The 16,715-nt window shown below is 32.6% G+C and overlaps 2 protein-coding genes and 1 long non-coding RNA gene across 6 annotated transcripts in view; 1 reads left to right on the forward strand and 2 right to left on the reverse strand.

Annotated features, from left to right (window-relative positions):
• Window positions 1-450: 450 nt before the first annotated feature.
• On the reverse strand, window positions 451-11,033 carry LOC125060747 (fanconi-associated nuclease 1-like). Of its 3 annotated transcripts, none has more exons than XM_047665807.1 (12): window positions 10,892-11,033; window positions 9,975-10,611; window positions 9,384-9,656; window positions 9,012-9,210; window positions 8,463-8,693; window positions 7,976-8,098; window positions 6,757-6,994; window positions 5,580-5,785; window positions 4,426-4,541; window positions 2,362-2,613; window positions 1,491-1,663; window positions 451-654 (listed from the first exon to the last, which is right to left on the reverse strand). In XM_047665807.1, the coding sequence occupies exons 2-12, from the start codon at window positions 10,525-10,527 to the stop codon at window positions 502-504; spliced, it is 2,517 nt and encodes an 838-aa protein (XP_047521763.1). In that variant the 5' UTR covers window positions 10,528-10,611; window positions 10,892-11,033; the 3' UTR covers window positions 451-501. The 3 variants fall into 3 exon arrangements, with proteins under 3 accessions (XP_047521763.1, XP_047521746.1, XP_047521755.1); XM_047665790.1 differs by having other exon boundaries at window positions 9,012-9,216; window positions 10,892-11,031; XM_047665799.1 differs by lacking the exon at window positions 10,892-11,033 and having other exon boundaries at window positions 9,012-9,216; window positions 9,975-10,841.
• Window positions 11,034-11,824: 791 nt separating this feature from the next.
• Window positions 11,825-13,001, forward strand: LOC125060764. Its single transcript, XR_007118916.1, has 2 exons — window positions 11,825-12,138; window positions 12,794-13,001. It is a non-coding gene; the product is annotated as an uncharacterized LOC125060764 (long non-coding RNA).
• A 599-nt stretch (window positions 13,002-13,600) lies between these two features.
• LOC125063040 (synaptic vesicle membrane protein VAT-1 homolog-like) overlaps window positions 13,601-16,715 on the reverse strand; it is a 38,369-nt gene continuing 35,254 nt past the window's right edge. For both annotated transcript variants that reach the window (XM_047669256.1, XM_047669255.1), the window contains exon 9: window positions 13,601-15,463. In XM_047669256.1, coding sequence (XP_047525212.1) covers window positions 15,432-15,463 — 32 coding nt within the window. In that variant the 3' untranslated portion in view covers window positions 13,601-15,431. The remainder of the gene's footprint in view (window positions 15,464-16,715) is intronic.

Consider the following 16,715-nt stretch of genomic DNA (forward strand, 5'->3'; position numbering starts at 1 on the left):
GCGATTGAGCCACCATTGCATAATAAATTTGCGTTGCTTAAAAAAGAAGTTTTTAAATTCAATTTTAATTTACAGAATAAAAATATGAGTGAGTTTCTGTTGGCATTATATTTATTAAAAAAACCAAAGCCTCTATCACTTCTCACACGAAAAGTACTTCTCAACTAAGTAAAAACTTATAACTAATAGTAGAATCGAAAATTAATATCTATTTGTAAGAAACTAGTACCATCCCCCCTATAACGAAACGTGTTGTAGGAGTATTCTCGCAGAAATAATGCACGTTTAACTTTTACATAAAATTATAAATTATATTTTTTTTAAATTTTACAGTACAAAATTATAACGTGTGAAATCCTCGTTATATGGGGAAATCCCCGCGATATTAGCGTTATAGGTACTGAAAACGCGTTATAATAGTACCCTGTTATAAGGGGGATTATTGTATAAGAGTCAAAAAAACATAATTCAAGATAATTAAAACAAATTAAGGCATTAAAATCAATTATTCACATTTCGCGCTTTAGATTTCGTGGTGTTCGTACCGATATAACAAAATTCCGTATTAATATTGTTACATTGAAGATATCTCATCCATTGAATTTGCTTTATTGACGGTTTGTCCGAATCTGTCTTGACTTCCACAAAGGTTATCTGTAAATTATTTTCAGATGTAGTTGTGAAGGGCGGATCCAAAATGTAGATCCCAGAGTTATTTTGTGAAAAGGACCGAATACAGTTTATGCGTTTATAAGGAATTTGGAATCTGTACATAATATTTTAATCTTAACTAAATGTTAGAACCTTTTTATATATACATATTATGTATCATTGGGCTGTATATAATTTAAGTTCGCTGTAGGACTACGAAATAAATATACGAGTCTCGACTAGAGGTAATTCAATAATTGTAGTAGATTGTAATAGCGGTAATTGCAATAGCTATCATTTCCAAAAATAAATTATTATTCTGTCAAAAACTGTGTTACTAAATATACTACAAAATAAAACAAACTTTATATACCAACACTGCTAGGTAGGTATATCTCAAAAACCACTGAAACATACTTAATTTAATTTAACAAGCGTGCCATGGAAACATGAATTTAGCATTTAGTCTATTAGGGAACGTTCAAGTAATACGTCACGCAATTTTTGGAGATTACTGACCCCCCCGTCCATGTAACGCGCCGTAACGTTTTTCTGTAGCCAAGTATAGTAAAACGTTTCGTGACCACCTGGTGACTCTTTATACCTAAAAGTTACCATTATGTGGTGTAAAGTACTGGAAAGTCGAAAATAATATTAACAATAACGCGTAATTCAATCCCCGCCCCGCATCGTAACGTTTTACAAAAGGATCCCCCCCCCCCCCCAAATTCGTTACGTAATACTTAAACGCTCCCTTATCCAATACTGAGAATATGTACACGTAAAACTGTTCTTTTTTTGAAGTCGGTAAAAATAGCTCATTTATACCGGTTTCTTACCTGCTTAGTGAGCGGATTCCACATGGTGAGATCTGGGAATCCGCTGTGATTGTATCTATAGTCCAAGGCAAGCCTCCGACAAATGATTGCCAAAGACCTATTTCCCAGACAACTGCAAACAGCCTCTATTTTGTCCCAATTCATTTTTTTACGCTGTATATCGGAAAGTTCACCTGAAACGATGCTTTCTGTTAATTAAAACCGGACATACAAACTTTCAAAGCTTACTTAAGTTTCTAAGGGTAAACTTCAGGAACTAGAAGAATCAATAATCGAGTGGATTTTAATATAGTTGGTGCTGCCTCGTTTTTGAATCTTACCCTAAGATATTCACATTCATACTGCGAGAACTTTATAACCTCTCGTGTTTTTTTTTTTAATTTTATGTATTCATGTCTTTACTAAGACATCATGGATCAAGCCTAAATTAAGACTAATGAGTAATTTAAGTCTAACCTAATTTACTAAAAAGGATAACGTCCAGTATGAAAAAAATTATTTTTGACATAGAGACGTCATAATTGCAAAAATTCCTAAATTTGCTAGAAAATTTCAAACATTTTCAGTTTCTTTTTTTTTGAAGTTTAGTTTCTTTCAGCACGCGAAACGTCGGTTTAATTTAAAATTATGTTAAATTATTGTAAATTTATAATAAAACATAACTTTAATCCGATTAAAAAGTTTTTTCTTTAAATGTGTAAAGGTTATGTCAATAAAAGACAATACTATATGATTAACTTGACAACTGGCGCCGATTTTTATCGCACTCGTATGACGTCACCGAGTCCGATTTCCAGCTAAACAATAGTTTGAAATAAACGAAGGAACTGTCTGGCCCATACCCCATTAGGAGAATATAAAAATTACTTACATTCAGGCCTCGTATCCCAGACTTTCTTCATAGAAGTAATCAGATCCTCAACACTTAATTTCTCCATATTATTGAGCCTGTCTTCAATCAAACATTGTCGGTTCCAATAAAAGCTTTCGGTGAACAAATCCAATGGATACTTTTGGTAGGGCGTGATGAAAATACCCCTTACCCCACGCAATTCCGCATATATTATGTCCCAAAATAGCAATGTGAATATGGTAGTTATTATAGATCCTTCCCAGTGTTCACCTGTAATGTATATTTTATTTTAAGTAAAATAAACTGTAATTCCTTAATCCCAAGAAATACGATGCAATCTTCTTTTTTCGTATAGGGAGCATTCAAGTATTACGTAACGAATTTTGGGAGGGGGGGGGATCTATTTGTAAATCATTACGATGCGGGGCGGGGATTAAATTACGCGTTAAAGTTAATCGACTTTCCAGTACTTTACACCACATAATGGTAACTTTTAGGTATAAAGAGTCACTTTGGTGGTCACGAAACGTTTTATTATTGGGTACAGAAAAACGTTACGGCACGTTACATGAGGGGGGGGGTTAATAATCTCCAAAAATTGCGTTACGTAATACTTGAACTCTCCCTTACTACTGAAAAAAATGGAAATGCAACTGTAAAATGAAACAAAAATATAGTTAAAAAAATATTTTTGTGTCTAAGACAGCGTGTACCTCTATTGTACCAAGTCTCATGAGCCTTTCTAAAATTATGACTATGTATTATACATTATTTTTTATATCAAAAAAATGAATTGTTCACTTAGGAAGAAATTACTAGGAAATTGTTAACGAAACACAGTAAGTAAATGGAAAACGGAAATTAAAATTACAAATAACTTTAATAAATTTCCGAATAGCCTCTTAACAATCAAATTTCCCCCCTCTGGGGGCCCTACGTTGGAAGTATTACTGCTTACGAACCCCGACTATTTGGGGATCGATTTTATATTTATCTCTCTATAAAAGATTATTGCTGTCAATTAAGTCAAACTCAAAATAACTTTATTCATATAGGTAACACAATGTACACTTAGGCTAAGTTCAGATGACCGCGCGGTACAAGATCAATATAAACGGTAATTATCGTCTACATTAACGCGCGGTACCGCACGCCAAAGCGCGGCGCGCTCCGACCCGCGCGCAAGATCTTGAACCGCGCGCTTCCACCTGTTCTGTATCGACCTGTTCAGTTGATCCGCTCGGCTTGAGACGGAAAGACCCATAGATCGATGCAAAATGAGTACCGAAGATACGGTATTAAGTATTTGGTGATATGCAATATCTTATAGCATCTTCACTGGATTTTAAATCATTTTCAATAGAATCGTAAAAAATCAAAGGATGCAACTGACATCCGAAAATAGTTAAAAAATGTATCTTCGTGTAACCTCAAGTCGGGATACAAAGTGACAAACAGGCTGGAAGAAAGTCTGTCACTTAAAATTGGATGCACCCAGTATCGTCTTTGTCTTCTTCTGCGACGTCTCAGTCTTCAATATAAAATCCATAAGCAAAATTGCCTCCTCCACTTCCATTGTCAATCAATGTTGTAGCCACACTAGCGCGTACATATACCGTCATGTGAATGCTCCAACCGCGTGGCGACGCGCGGCTACGCGCGGTCATCTGAACTTAGCCTTATGAATGTCAAAAAATAAATATATATCTTCTTCTAATTTTACATTTGCTGCCAGTTCTCAAATCAAGGGCGTAGAACGGAAGAGAAGATATGGGAATAAACTCTCCGCCACTCTTTTTAATAGCCAAGTTTTTTGTTTTACACAATGTTTGTAAGTAACACAGCTCACAGCATTACAGAAATTGTCAGGACAAATTCTATCGTGGGTATCTCAATACCTTAAACGCGATACTTCTAAAATCATTTTTATATTCAATAAATTGTTTTAAAGTAAAATTCGGTATCGTCTTGAGAATATAATTATAATTTTTTATTTTGAAGTGCATTCAAAATAAAAAAAAATATAACAGTCTCTGAAGAACAAGATACGAAAGAAACAATTATTTGAAAATTTTTATATACCATGCGTATATTCCCCTTGTTCAATATAATATCTTCTGCAGTATTCCTCTGCTTCCATTACTATAGTGCTATCAGGCAGACGGCAATGAAACTTTTTCTTTCCTTTATCAAAAGTTCTGAAAAATATATTAAAGTTATAACCTTTTTTTACATTTAATAAAAAAAACTCCGTCAAATGTGAGCTTAGCTTTGAATTTTCATTGTAACAAGATCGTACGTAACACAGTGACTGGAAACTATTGTATATATCTATTTATACTCTGATTTTTAATTCCGTAGAATTCTGACAGCTATCATTTTTTGACATGTCAGTGATGGCAAACCTTTTTGGCCGGACACATTTTTTAATTTCAATATACATTTTATTGTTAGTGAATGTACCCATTTTATTAAGTGCGGTGCTCCACATTAAAAGTGGTTTAACGGCGAGTGGTAATTACGTCCCTTTTCATCACAAACAGTAAAAAACGCACAAGTAAAGATAACATTTTTTTTAAAGGTTTACGAAACCTGGAATTGGTAGGCAGTGATGCTAAAGGCTAAAGAATAAATTAAAGTAATTAAAGTTAATTCGATATATTTTTCGTGATATTTAAATATACTCGTTATTTTTGTATAAGGTAGTGACCTTACTCGAGTGCGAGTAAGTAAATATTAAGATTTACCTTTTTGTACGTAAAACATAAATATCATTTTATTTAGGGCAATACCCTCAAATGGGTCAAATTTGTCCCTTTTTCGGTGGAGAACTTTTTTAGTAGCAACACTTACGAAATGTCAGAATTCTACGAAATTAAAAATCAGAGTATAGGTTCAATTAATTTTCTTTATTGTCAGAGGAGATTGTAATATAATTGGAATTTAGATTAGATTTGCCCCAAATCGCAAATTATAATACGAATAATAGGGTTCGTGGTTGTCACGGGGTGCTGTAATTTTTTTCACAGACCTATAGATTTTACGCATCTAAGAATATTTTTAAATGTATTTACACTTTTTTACATGAGAATTAAATAATAAAGCAGCCTTATCGTGACTAAGCGATCTCTTACAGGCACCTCCATCTTCAAAAGCCAAAATAGATGTAAGTGGATAATAAGGCTTTCCTAAAATGGTGTCATTTTTCAATCCGGTAAAAGGCAAAAAATGCTTACTCCATAGCTTGTTTATTTATATGTGTCGCTTTAATATCCTTCTCCACGGGTTCCTGAAGTGCGTGCCCCGTTAACGCGATGACCAGATTATCGACGGGCTTGTTCGTTACTCTGTTCGTTAGCATACGTGCACGTACACGTAAACAATCCTTTTCATAATCCCGTACATCTAACTTACTGAAGCCCTCCAATACAATCTCTGCTGACTAAAAAGGCATTTTCGGATTTATAGAAACATCGATACCGACATAAAAAAATATGTAACATATATGTATATATGTGGTATTGTTGGAATGTGATATTTTGAGTTTGTAAGTTTGTCCTCAAGTATTTGGAAACAACCATTAACATATTACAAGTTCATAAATATATATTTCCATAGAGTAGTCCAGGTTTGGTCAAAATCGGTTAAACAGTTTTCGAGGTTTAAAACGAGTTTAATAAAGGTACTTTAGTAAATAGTATATATTATTTTCTTTCAGTTGAAACTCAAATACCGGATTTGAAGTTGTTTTTTATTTACTTATTTTTTTAAACTACTCTTACATTACGCAGATATTTTCGTGTCTTATCATCCACAAGAGTACGCCTCAAAAGTCTGTGCTAGTTTTTTTTGTTATTTTGCATTGAACTAGCTAGTATTAGCACTTTTCAACAAGTGGTGCTGATATTAGGTATTTTTAAGTGTTAGTTTAAGATGTCTGCGTTATAAGTCAATAATTATTCAATCAAGATAATAAAAATATTTAAGCCGAGAAGTCAATATCCTGTTGCCTATATGGAGGACATGGCACTAATGTGATAAACTCTGTCGCTCGCAGCTCTTTATAAGTATAATATAATAGTTGGCAATTAAAGGGAATTACAGAGATTTTTTTATTTCATTTGCTTTTTATTTTTTTGCTTGCTTTACTTAGATGACTTACTACATCTTAATAAATAACCACATTTTGATATTGCTTACGTACGGTAAGCCGGTATTTTCAAAAGCAAATATTACGTGGCGTACATAAATAATTGAAGTCCGGCTCGAAGGACCAGTGACAGCTTTTGATTATTTATAATTTTTGATGTTTCAAAATTAAAATAAATATGTCATGTTGTTTCTTTTTAATTCTTTAACTTGCTAGGTTAGTTTTACTAGTTTTTTATTTAAATAATATAAAAAACATCATACCTTGTCAGCATTATTTAGACATTTATCATAAATCAATGCCATCTCAGCGTACCACTTCGGTTTCTTCTGCGATCTAAAAGCATCCTGTGATACCATCACTCTCAATATTTCCAGTGCTAAGTGGCAGTATTTTTCTTTTTCTAGCGGCTTTTTTAAATCGGGCAACCCATTTTCTAGAATTTTTATATAGAGGTATGGAGGTGTGAATTTACGAAGCCACACTGGTAAGGACATGTAACTGAAATAGTAATCAGTGGTTTTATTTATAGCATAGGTAATACTTAGTACTTTTTACAATAAAATTCAATAATATACAGTGAAACTGTATATATATATATTTTTTTTTTAAAGACAATTCACACCAATTGACCTAGTCCCATGCTAAGCTGGTGTTATGGATACTAGGCAACGGATATACATACATATTATAGATAGATATACATATGAATACATATTTAAACACCCAAGACCTAAGCACAACACCAAATGCTCATCACATCGATGTTCGTCTCAGCCGGGGATCGAACCCGGGACCCATGGATTCGCAGTCAGGGGTACTAACCACTAGACCAATGAGTCGTCATTCGTCAGTCGTCAATTGGCAGGCTTTTCTAGGTAAATGACATTCCCCCCTTAACTTTGTTAACTTAAAAGTGTACATGGCCTGATTGTAGAATTAATCTATATATATATAATGAAAATGGTCTTCGTTTGAGGCTCAATCACGCCTAAACCACTGATCGTATCGACATGAAACTACCACCATTCGATGCGAAATTTTTCCTAGATGGTTTATGGCTATTATTATTTATTAAATTCCAACGTTCCTTCATTTTTTTATTGCTGTTTTACTTTTATGAAAATTTATCCATACGGACTTCACCGCGGAAACATTCGGGGAGGCTTCCTAGAACCTCTAAACGTCAACATCTGTTAAAAACTCGATTTTCGAAATATTTCAATTTTCTTAGCGGGAAGTTAAAAAGAAGAATAATAAAAATATGAAAAAAAATAAAATAATGAAACATAAAATATATTTTAATTCGTCCAGCAAAGCGGGCGCGAAACGGCTAGTAATTTTATAAAATAATTGTTTATTTAGTTTAGTTTTATTAGAGATTTAGTTACACATTGAGTCGTCCAAACAATAGGGAAAACCATTTCATTATGAATTCTACGATTGGGCCAAGACATTATAAACATGCTGAATTTTATTTACCTTGTCATTTCTTCAGTCCTTATTTCCAAATATTGTTTATACACCTTTTCAATAATACTACGGCGAATTAAAGTATCACTTGTATTCAGAAATTCCTCATAAATTTCGCTTGCTTTGATATAGCTACAAAAAATATATTTAACATTAGTAATAGTAATAATAATAGTTTGTTAATATTATTTTCGACTTTCCAGTACTTTACTCCGTATAATGGTAACTTTTATGTATAAAGAGTCAACTGGGTGGTCACGAAACATTTTATGACCAGCCAATTGCTATTGGGTACAGAAAACGTTACAGCGCGTTAAATGGGGGGGGGGGGTCAAAAATTGCGTGACGTAATTCTTGAACGCTCCCTTAATAACATATTAGATTTTTATATATTAAATATTAAATCAGACCAGAAAAATATGGAAAGTTGTGATTAAATTTTGTGTATTTTATAATTTTATTTTTAGAAATGAATTCTTTAATAAATTTAACTTACCTTTGGAACTCACGCCTATTCTTAAAAACAATACTAGCATTATCAATCAAGTTTATGTCTTGAGCGGGATATGTTTCACTTTTGCTTTTAATGTTAAAGAGCATCAGTTCTACATTCTTTTCTCTTAAAATACTCCAGTCGATCCCCAAATACATTAAAATATATAATTCGTCAAGTGTTCTGCGAGTATGTTCTGTTAGTTTGAAGCATTGACCACACTTTAAGCGAAGTCTGAAAGATTTTTAAATCTAGAATAATTCATTTTACAATAACCATTTCAATAGAAGGCACATAAGGATCACATCTAATTAATGAATCTAAATGTGGAGGAAAAATATTGTGTGATAGACAGTAGATAGTGTGTGAACCTGTGATTATTTGAAATAATTAATCAATTTACTACAACTAGTACATACATTAACATTTAGAAAACCAACTCTTCAGGGTTATAATAAAAAGAGAAATTAGTAGTTTGTTCATTAATAAAAAAAGACATTTTACTAATTGAAGTGATCTCTACATAATATTGCTTTATTTAAAAATACTTACGATTCCAAAACTCTTTGATTATTAGGTTGTGATGTTGTGGCAAAATAATGACCAATACTTTTTTGATTACAAAATTTTTCCAATGACACTTTGGCCGCTTCCTTGTTTTTAAATTTTATATTGAATTCCTTACATATTGCTTTTACTTCATTCACTTTTAATGTATCAATGTAAAAATTTAAATTCAATGCATTTGCACCTGTAACTTAATAAAAGAGTTCAAATATTGCTTCAATATCAAACACGTATAGTTGATTAGTACAAGTCTGGATTTGCAATAGGCAAGTTACGAAAAGTAAATGTAATATTTAGTTCTATGACAAATAATTAATATTGTTTATCTCCAATCAAACGAAATTACTGGTTACTTACGATTAGCTTCATTTGTCTGAAGTAATCCATTTTGGATTAAATTGTCCAATATTTGTTTCAAATTACATGAGTAGTTGCCTTTGTTAAAAACATCCTCAATTTTCTCTGGCCTATACCAAGCCTCTTTTCTCCAATAAAGTTTACATACTAAATGTAATCCTGGCTTAAGAACACTCATACAGTTTTGAAGCAACTTTTGCGATTTTTCATCCAATAATGACCTTAAATTTTGGTTGTTCAAACATTGGTGGATTATTTTAATGACAAATATTGCTGAAAAAACCATATTAGCTATAAGTGAAGAACTCTAAGGATAATATATAATAAATTATTAAACTCTCTTTAACAAATTTCAATGCTTATTATTTCTTTTATTATTTAGAAAAGGCTTTAGGAATTATTTTCTTATTGCTTAATAATTATAACTAGCTATATGATGAATAAAAAACCTAAAAGATACGATACCTAAAATCAACATATAAACAAAAAATAATTTTAATAACAAAAATAATAAGTTATGTAGATGAAAATTTAAGATAAATTGTTTTCTACACATTTTACTATTAATATTAAAATAAAAATCCTGCTTACTTTTATCATCATAACCACTACAAGCTTCTATTAGATCATTATCATCAGTTTCAGAAATTATTTTGTTTAAATTTTTCCGTGCTTTTCCAGGTGATCTAATAGTAATAATTCGTTTTTTATTTGGTGAGAAATACTTTTTAGTTTTTCGAGAAGTACTTGTGGGTGATTTAGCTTGGTCATCTATACTTTCAATGTGTCCTGTGTATTGAGTGGTATCTTGGTAAGGGTCCTTTTTAATATTAAATGTTCTTGTGTTTAAAAAGCCTTCTGAAGAGCTAGGCGTTATAGGTGATTGTGCTTCTGGAGTATAAGCAACAGTAGTATCTGATAATGGACTTTCTTCTTCATCACTGCTTAAAGTAATTATATCTGGTTCTTCTAATTTTGGTGTCTTAGAAGGAGAAGGTATTTGAAGACTTGTATTAGACCTCTTCTTTGGAGTTTCCATTTCAATCTTTATATTGCTATTACCATAGTAATCATTTTTCTCAAATTTCAATGATTTAGATGCTTTGAATGGGTAAAATTTATCAATTTTCATCTGATGCTTCATTATTGATATTGGTTTGAGTATAATTTACAGTGCAGTTTTATTTTAATTAACATGCTACTGTAATCAGAAGTTTATTGAAATAATCTTTAACAAAAAAGACCCAATTAAGTTATCACTGATTGTATCAATAAAAAGATCATTAGTCCACTCTACCAATTGTTAGATTTGTTTAACAAAATAGGTGTGATTTTGCTTGAAAACATGACTTCAGTTATTTTAAACCTTTTTCAAACTCGTGAATTCAAATACCCTAATACTATGTTTACTTGTATGTATACAATATAATCACAATACTGCTAATATTAGATTTAAAACAAATTATGTCAAATATGTCCAATAACTTACAAATAATAATTATACTCACGTAAATTACTAAATAAAATAGGTCTACATTGAATTGATAAGTATAAAAGTCAACACAAAACTAATGTTAAATATTCATTATTCACAAATCACAATGCGAATCGTTGATTGTCGTAAAAAGTTTAACACATATAAAATAAAATATTATTTGACATTTACTTTAATCGCGGGAATAACGCGGCCGAATTCCACAGATTACGAGTAGTGACAAAAGCACAGATGAGTCATGAAGACTGCGGGCAACTATTATAGAAAGTATGATCCGCAGAAAGACAACGGATAATTTTCTAAACAACAACAAAGATTAACAAACTACCCCTTCAGTACAATATAGTTTATTTTGTAAAATCAGGATGGTTACGATTTTTAACTCGTGAAATGAGCCAGAGTAAAAGAAATTAATTTAATTAAGTTTGAATATTGCATTTAATATTTTACAATGGGAAGCAGAAAAAATACAAAGGAATCTTTGCGTATGAGTTTGGGCTTTGGGCGTCGACCAAGCGTCAAACAAAAAATTGTATGTATTTTTACGCTAAATTAGAAAGATAGAATCTAATCGTTAAAGCTAAATATGATTTCCCTATAGAATGAATACGTTTTTAAATACTACCCATTGCTACTACTTAGATCTGAACTGGGAATAATTGGTAATGCAACACTGAACCAATTGAATACATGAAAATATATTGATTAAACAAGCAAACATGTCTATTTCAAAACCTGTTAAACAGGTAAGAACCTACCAACCAACGTACCAGTTGAAACCAAGAAAACATTTCAGCACCGAAGTGGTTGGGAAAATATTAAAACGTATAGTTGATTCGGAATTGGAGGAGATTGAGTATAGTGAAAAGGCGGTTCCTGACCTCTGCTCTAGCCTAGCCGAAAATATACGCACTGCGGTTAAAGAAGAAAGTTATGACAGGTGTTGTACAAAATGCTTTGCAAATTTAATAACAACTTATTTAAGTAGCAGATATTAAGAGCTTTAGACAGATTATGCGATGTGTCTGTAAAATATAGGTGATGTCACCTATATGACATGGTAAAGGTATATGTATACCTTAGTGTGAAACTTCAACACAAAATACAAATGTCAAATGATTGAAATGTATTTAAAAAGTTTAAACGAAAACCGTTAAAATAAAGCTTTAAAAAATGATATACATAATATTACCAATGCTAGCTGGGGCATCGTTCACTTCTTGTATCTACTGCTTCTGTTGCAAAAGATAAATTTAAGATGTGAGTAATATTCAATGACAAATCAAAATCCAAATTGTGCCTAAGCACTACCTAATCATTGTATTATTATGTAAATATTCGCTTATACATGTAAAATCCTATAGAAATAAGCGATAAATGACTATATGCACCATCACAAACAATTCATAAAGTTGAATAGCCTATCCTTGTAGAAAGGTAAGGATTTTAATTTACTTAAGTGCTCCATGCGCATGTGGAACTAATTTGAAGCACAAAGATGAATCGTTCGCATTGAATACGTCTAGTAAACTTGCAATTTGCGGAATGCCACTGGTCTTAGGACTTGGAGTAGAGAGGTCTTTTAATTAAGTAGCTATTTGGTTGGTCGTATACTAGCCTATGAAGAAAAATTATAACTGCAACACACCGTAACGTGTCTGCCTATTGCTATTGCCTCCAATCTAAATGGAGGATCCTCGATCAGTCTAACCAGTAATCAACGGCTGGGTGGCTCGAAGATCCTGTGGCTGAAGTCGAGATGTTGCATAAATACATATAAATTCAGCGTTCCGAAAGATTTCGTTAGTGCTATTCAGAGTATGACGTCATCTCACAGATTATAGATATAGCCGTAGATTATAGTTGTTCACATGGTATTGTCAAGCAAAAAAATTGCATAAACTTTAATTTGCAGATACCGTATATTAGTGCTGGTAACAATTGGTCAACGCCGACAACAAAGTGTCCACATGTTCCATTCATTCTTGTGGGATCATGAGCGAGATGCTTTTTCCTCATACAATTATGAAAACTGTCACCTCTATGCTAATGTCGTGGTGTATGGAATATACTTGGACTAAATTGGTTGTGAAGAAAATTTAATAAACTGGAGGTATATTTATTGTTTTCTTTAAAACTTCGTTATTTCCTGTTCCGCAACGTTTATTGTATGTGTACTTTTAAAGTTAGATTCTCTGAAAATTTATATTTTTAGGGTATATCCAAGTTTCAAGTGGTTAACAGATAGGTGTCGTGGTTGGGTAGAGTTTATAACCGTTGAAGTTTTATTTAGCACTCGTGTAATAAGGACTTGCCTGCTAAGAGAAATCTCAGTAAAACAATTAGGTGTTTTTATTTTAACTTTTATGGTCAAATTCCGTTCCATTGTATGGTTCAAATAAAATCTTTGTGTAAAAGGCGTCTTAAAATTTTACTACTTCCATAAGTAAGTGTGTTAGTTTTGAACATACTAGAGACGTGTTCCAACAAAAACCAACTATTATATAAGATTTGAGGTATTGAAAATCTCATGTATTTCTATACAGATATAGCTTAAATTTATATTTTACAAACATGCTCATGTTTAGCAGTGAAAATGTATAGAATAAATATTGATATATTAAATTTATTTACCACTAATAGCGGTCCACTGAAAAATTAATTAAGGGAATCCTGGATATTACAGTATCCACGGTATTAGGTATGAAATAAAACACCATTCTAAGCATTTTTACAGATCATACATATTTATTTATCCATTTCATATTAGATATCACACTGGCCCGCCCTTACAAAAATAAATGTGTAATACATAAAGACCCAGCCTATTGTCTGGAGCGACCGCATCAACCCGAACCGGCTCTTTACAATTAATATTGGCATCAAATTAGATACTAACCTACAACAATTTGGACACAATCACAAAGACGCGGTCGCCCCAGAAGCGTGGAGTTACAAATATTCTTATAGAAGATAATTCTAGAAAACCATTATAGAGGTCGATATACACAAACTTTTATAATGTTTACATTAAAAATTCGCACGAATTTGACACATAAAGCGACAAAGTGACAAGAATACTATAGCTTTAAGGATTTGGTCCGAAAAACAAGCGAGTCGTATCCGCATACGAAACTAGCACCAAGCCACCGTACAATATAAAAGCTATCTACGTTTTGCTACTGATGCTTTCCATCTCACGAGCTTCTACGACCGACGGCATGGGATTGGATGCAAATAAAATTATTCAATGGCGCCGTGACGATTAGTTAAAACCGTGGTCGAATAGGCTCGCATAAATTTTCAAAAAGGGTAAAAAATTTATAAAATTCCTAGTCAGTGCGATGGCAGGTTACATTGAGCAGTTCCAGTAGTATGCAATAGAATAGCCACGTTTTATTCCGGAGACCGGACACTACTTTTCAGCCTTTCTCATAATGCATCTGATATGTCACACCGAAGATATAGTACTGCGTACGATTCTATACTGTACATGTTGCCGGTTAACCTTATCCCAGATATATGTTTTAAACACTAGTTATATCGAAAAATGCAGAGTAATATTGTTATCAAAACATTAATATACATCGTGAGAGGGTGTAGATATGTGATATTTGTGTTACATAGAAAGCCTTAGAAGTTTTAGACTCTTTGTCTATAAAAATATAATTTAGGTATGAGTAATGATGCCACCGAGTACATTGAATTTTACATTACACATAGACACGAAAATTCGTCGTAATCTCGCTAGCCGTAGTCGTATGATTATGCTCTCTAAAATGAATATTTAGAAAATAATATACAAAAGTCAGTATAAAAATATAATTGTCCAAGTTTGTTTTGTTATTAAAGTGGAAATGCTAGGCAGTGTGCCTCTCAAAACTAGACCTATTAGAAAATATCACTCACGGTTTGTTTTTGATCTGGGAGGAGACAAGCTCTAAAGAGATTTTCTAAAGCTAGAGTAGCGAGAGCGCGACGAAGGGGCGGCCGGCGAGAGGGACCAGGGCCAAATTTTAAACATTTACTAATAAAATATTAAAGCTTAACATACATAAAGATTAAGCATCTCTGCATCTTATACAATAGCCTTTCAAAATAACCGCTGACGAAACTCCTAAAATTAACGTTAAAACTATGAGATGAAAACGAATAACGTAGGCCAGAGTTAAAACGAAATATAAAAATAAATTTGATTTAAATTAGAAAATCGATTGATTTCGCTGTACCGTTAATTATTACGTAATAATAAAAACGTGTAAAAATAAACTTAAATTGTACGTCAGTGACTTCTTGCAACATAATGTGACAAAATAAATGATAAAATTTGTTTTTTTTTCACATTTTTTTTTATATCGAAGAAAAAAATCTTTGTCAGTTAAAGAAAATCTCGTAGTCACAGATTATGTTGCAAGATAGTATATACTCAGACTTCAAAATGAAAAGGCAACATAATATTGTGGCGCCGGTGTGCAAGCGCATCGCTAAAACGAGCAACACTAAAATAATTAATTGGCGGTGGTTTATCTGGTCCAGGTTTCTGGGGAAACAATTCAGCTGGATTCCTTCTCCTTATCCTTGGACTCTGGAATCACAAAATACATTCAATTTCTGGCAATCATAAAAAAATTGCGTAACACTAATTAGGGGCCATCCATAAAGTACGTCACACGTTAATGGGGAGGGAGGGTATCACCGAAATGTGACATCGTGTGACAAGGGGCATGGGGGGTCAATACTTTTGTGACGTCACATGTTAAAATTTTAAATACTAAAACCATTGATATACAAAAAACCCAAGATGCACAGTCTCGAATAAAAGTAACGCTCGAAAGTGTCCCGAAACACTATTTCTGTCTCTTTCTATAAGTTACAAGCATATATTATTGCAAAATCAACCTTACGCGAATTGTTTAAAGTTGTTATTACAACGACTATTTTTAAATACATACATAAATTTAAAAAATGTGTGACGTCACATCAAGAGGCCCCCCCCCCCTTATAAAAATGTGACAACCTGTGACAAGGACGGGGGGAGGGGTTCAAAAGTCCTAAAATTCGTGTGACGTACTTTATGGATGGCCCCTTACATGTTATTAGTATTACTTAGGTATATGGACAAACTCTTAGAAAAGTGATCATAAAAATACCAACAGAATTCCGAAACTTAAATAATGGATATGCATAATTATAAAGCTATGCACCTAATTGCAGCAAAAGCATCATCTTGAAACGGTGCACGCCGTACTTAAAATATAAAAAAACCTCACTAAAGGTAACCGATTCGACCAAGCTAGCTAAACGTACAAACACTGCAACCTTTAGATTTAGCCGTGGTTATCAGAGAATTTTTGTTTTAGCCCAAATGCATAATTATCCTTTTAATAGCTAAATGTAGATGAGACTAAATAAACTTGTGAAGATCAAGCCAATTGAAAAAATAAATACAAAAATGCGCATAGAAATTGTTTTGTCGCCTAAACCAATTTTGGCGTATATTTGGGAGGATATTTTGGTCCTTCTATCTTCTTCGATCTTGATATAAACTAATGCATTAGTTTTAATTTCCGCATAAGCAAATCTAAAAGCTGCAATGAGGCTTCTCGCTGGAAGCCATTTATGTGCGCTTAGCCTGTGCGTAGCGTAAACCTCTTACACATAAGTGACTTAATACGCCTTAAGTAATGTGTTAAAGTTTAAAATGCAAGTGTTAGGATAAACAGCTTTGTTTTAAGCGTCTTATAACATAAGCGCGAACGATTCTTAAGCGAAATCGAACTCAATATAAACCGAGTTTAAAAAAAAACCGAATGAGAATACCGAATAAATACGAATGA

Source organism: Pieris napi, chromosome 2, assembly GCF_905475465.1.
Source record: "Pieris napi chromosome 2, ilPieNapi1.2, whole genome shotgun sequence".
NCBI classification, from domain to species: domain Eukaryota; kingdom Metazoa; phylum Arthropoda; class Insecta; order Lepidoptera; family Pieridae; genus Pieris; species Pieris napi.

What these genes read in the sequence shown, in the direction of transcription:
- LOC125060747 (XM_047665790.1), bottom strand. Translation starts at nt 10,527, where the DNA reads ATGAAGCATCAGATGAAAATTGATAAATTTTACCCATTCAAAGCATCT. An exon ending in AATAGGCGTGAGTTCCAAAG is followed by an intron (nt 8,099 to 8,462) that starts GTAAGTTAAATT and finishes TATTTTTTGTAG; the next exon opens with CTATATCAAAGCAAGCGAAA. An exon ending in ATAAATAAACAAGCTATGGA is followed by an intron (nt 4,542 to 5,579) that starts GTAAGCATTTTT and finishes TATATTTTTCAG; the next exon opens with AACTTTTGATAAAGGAAAGA.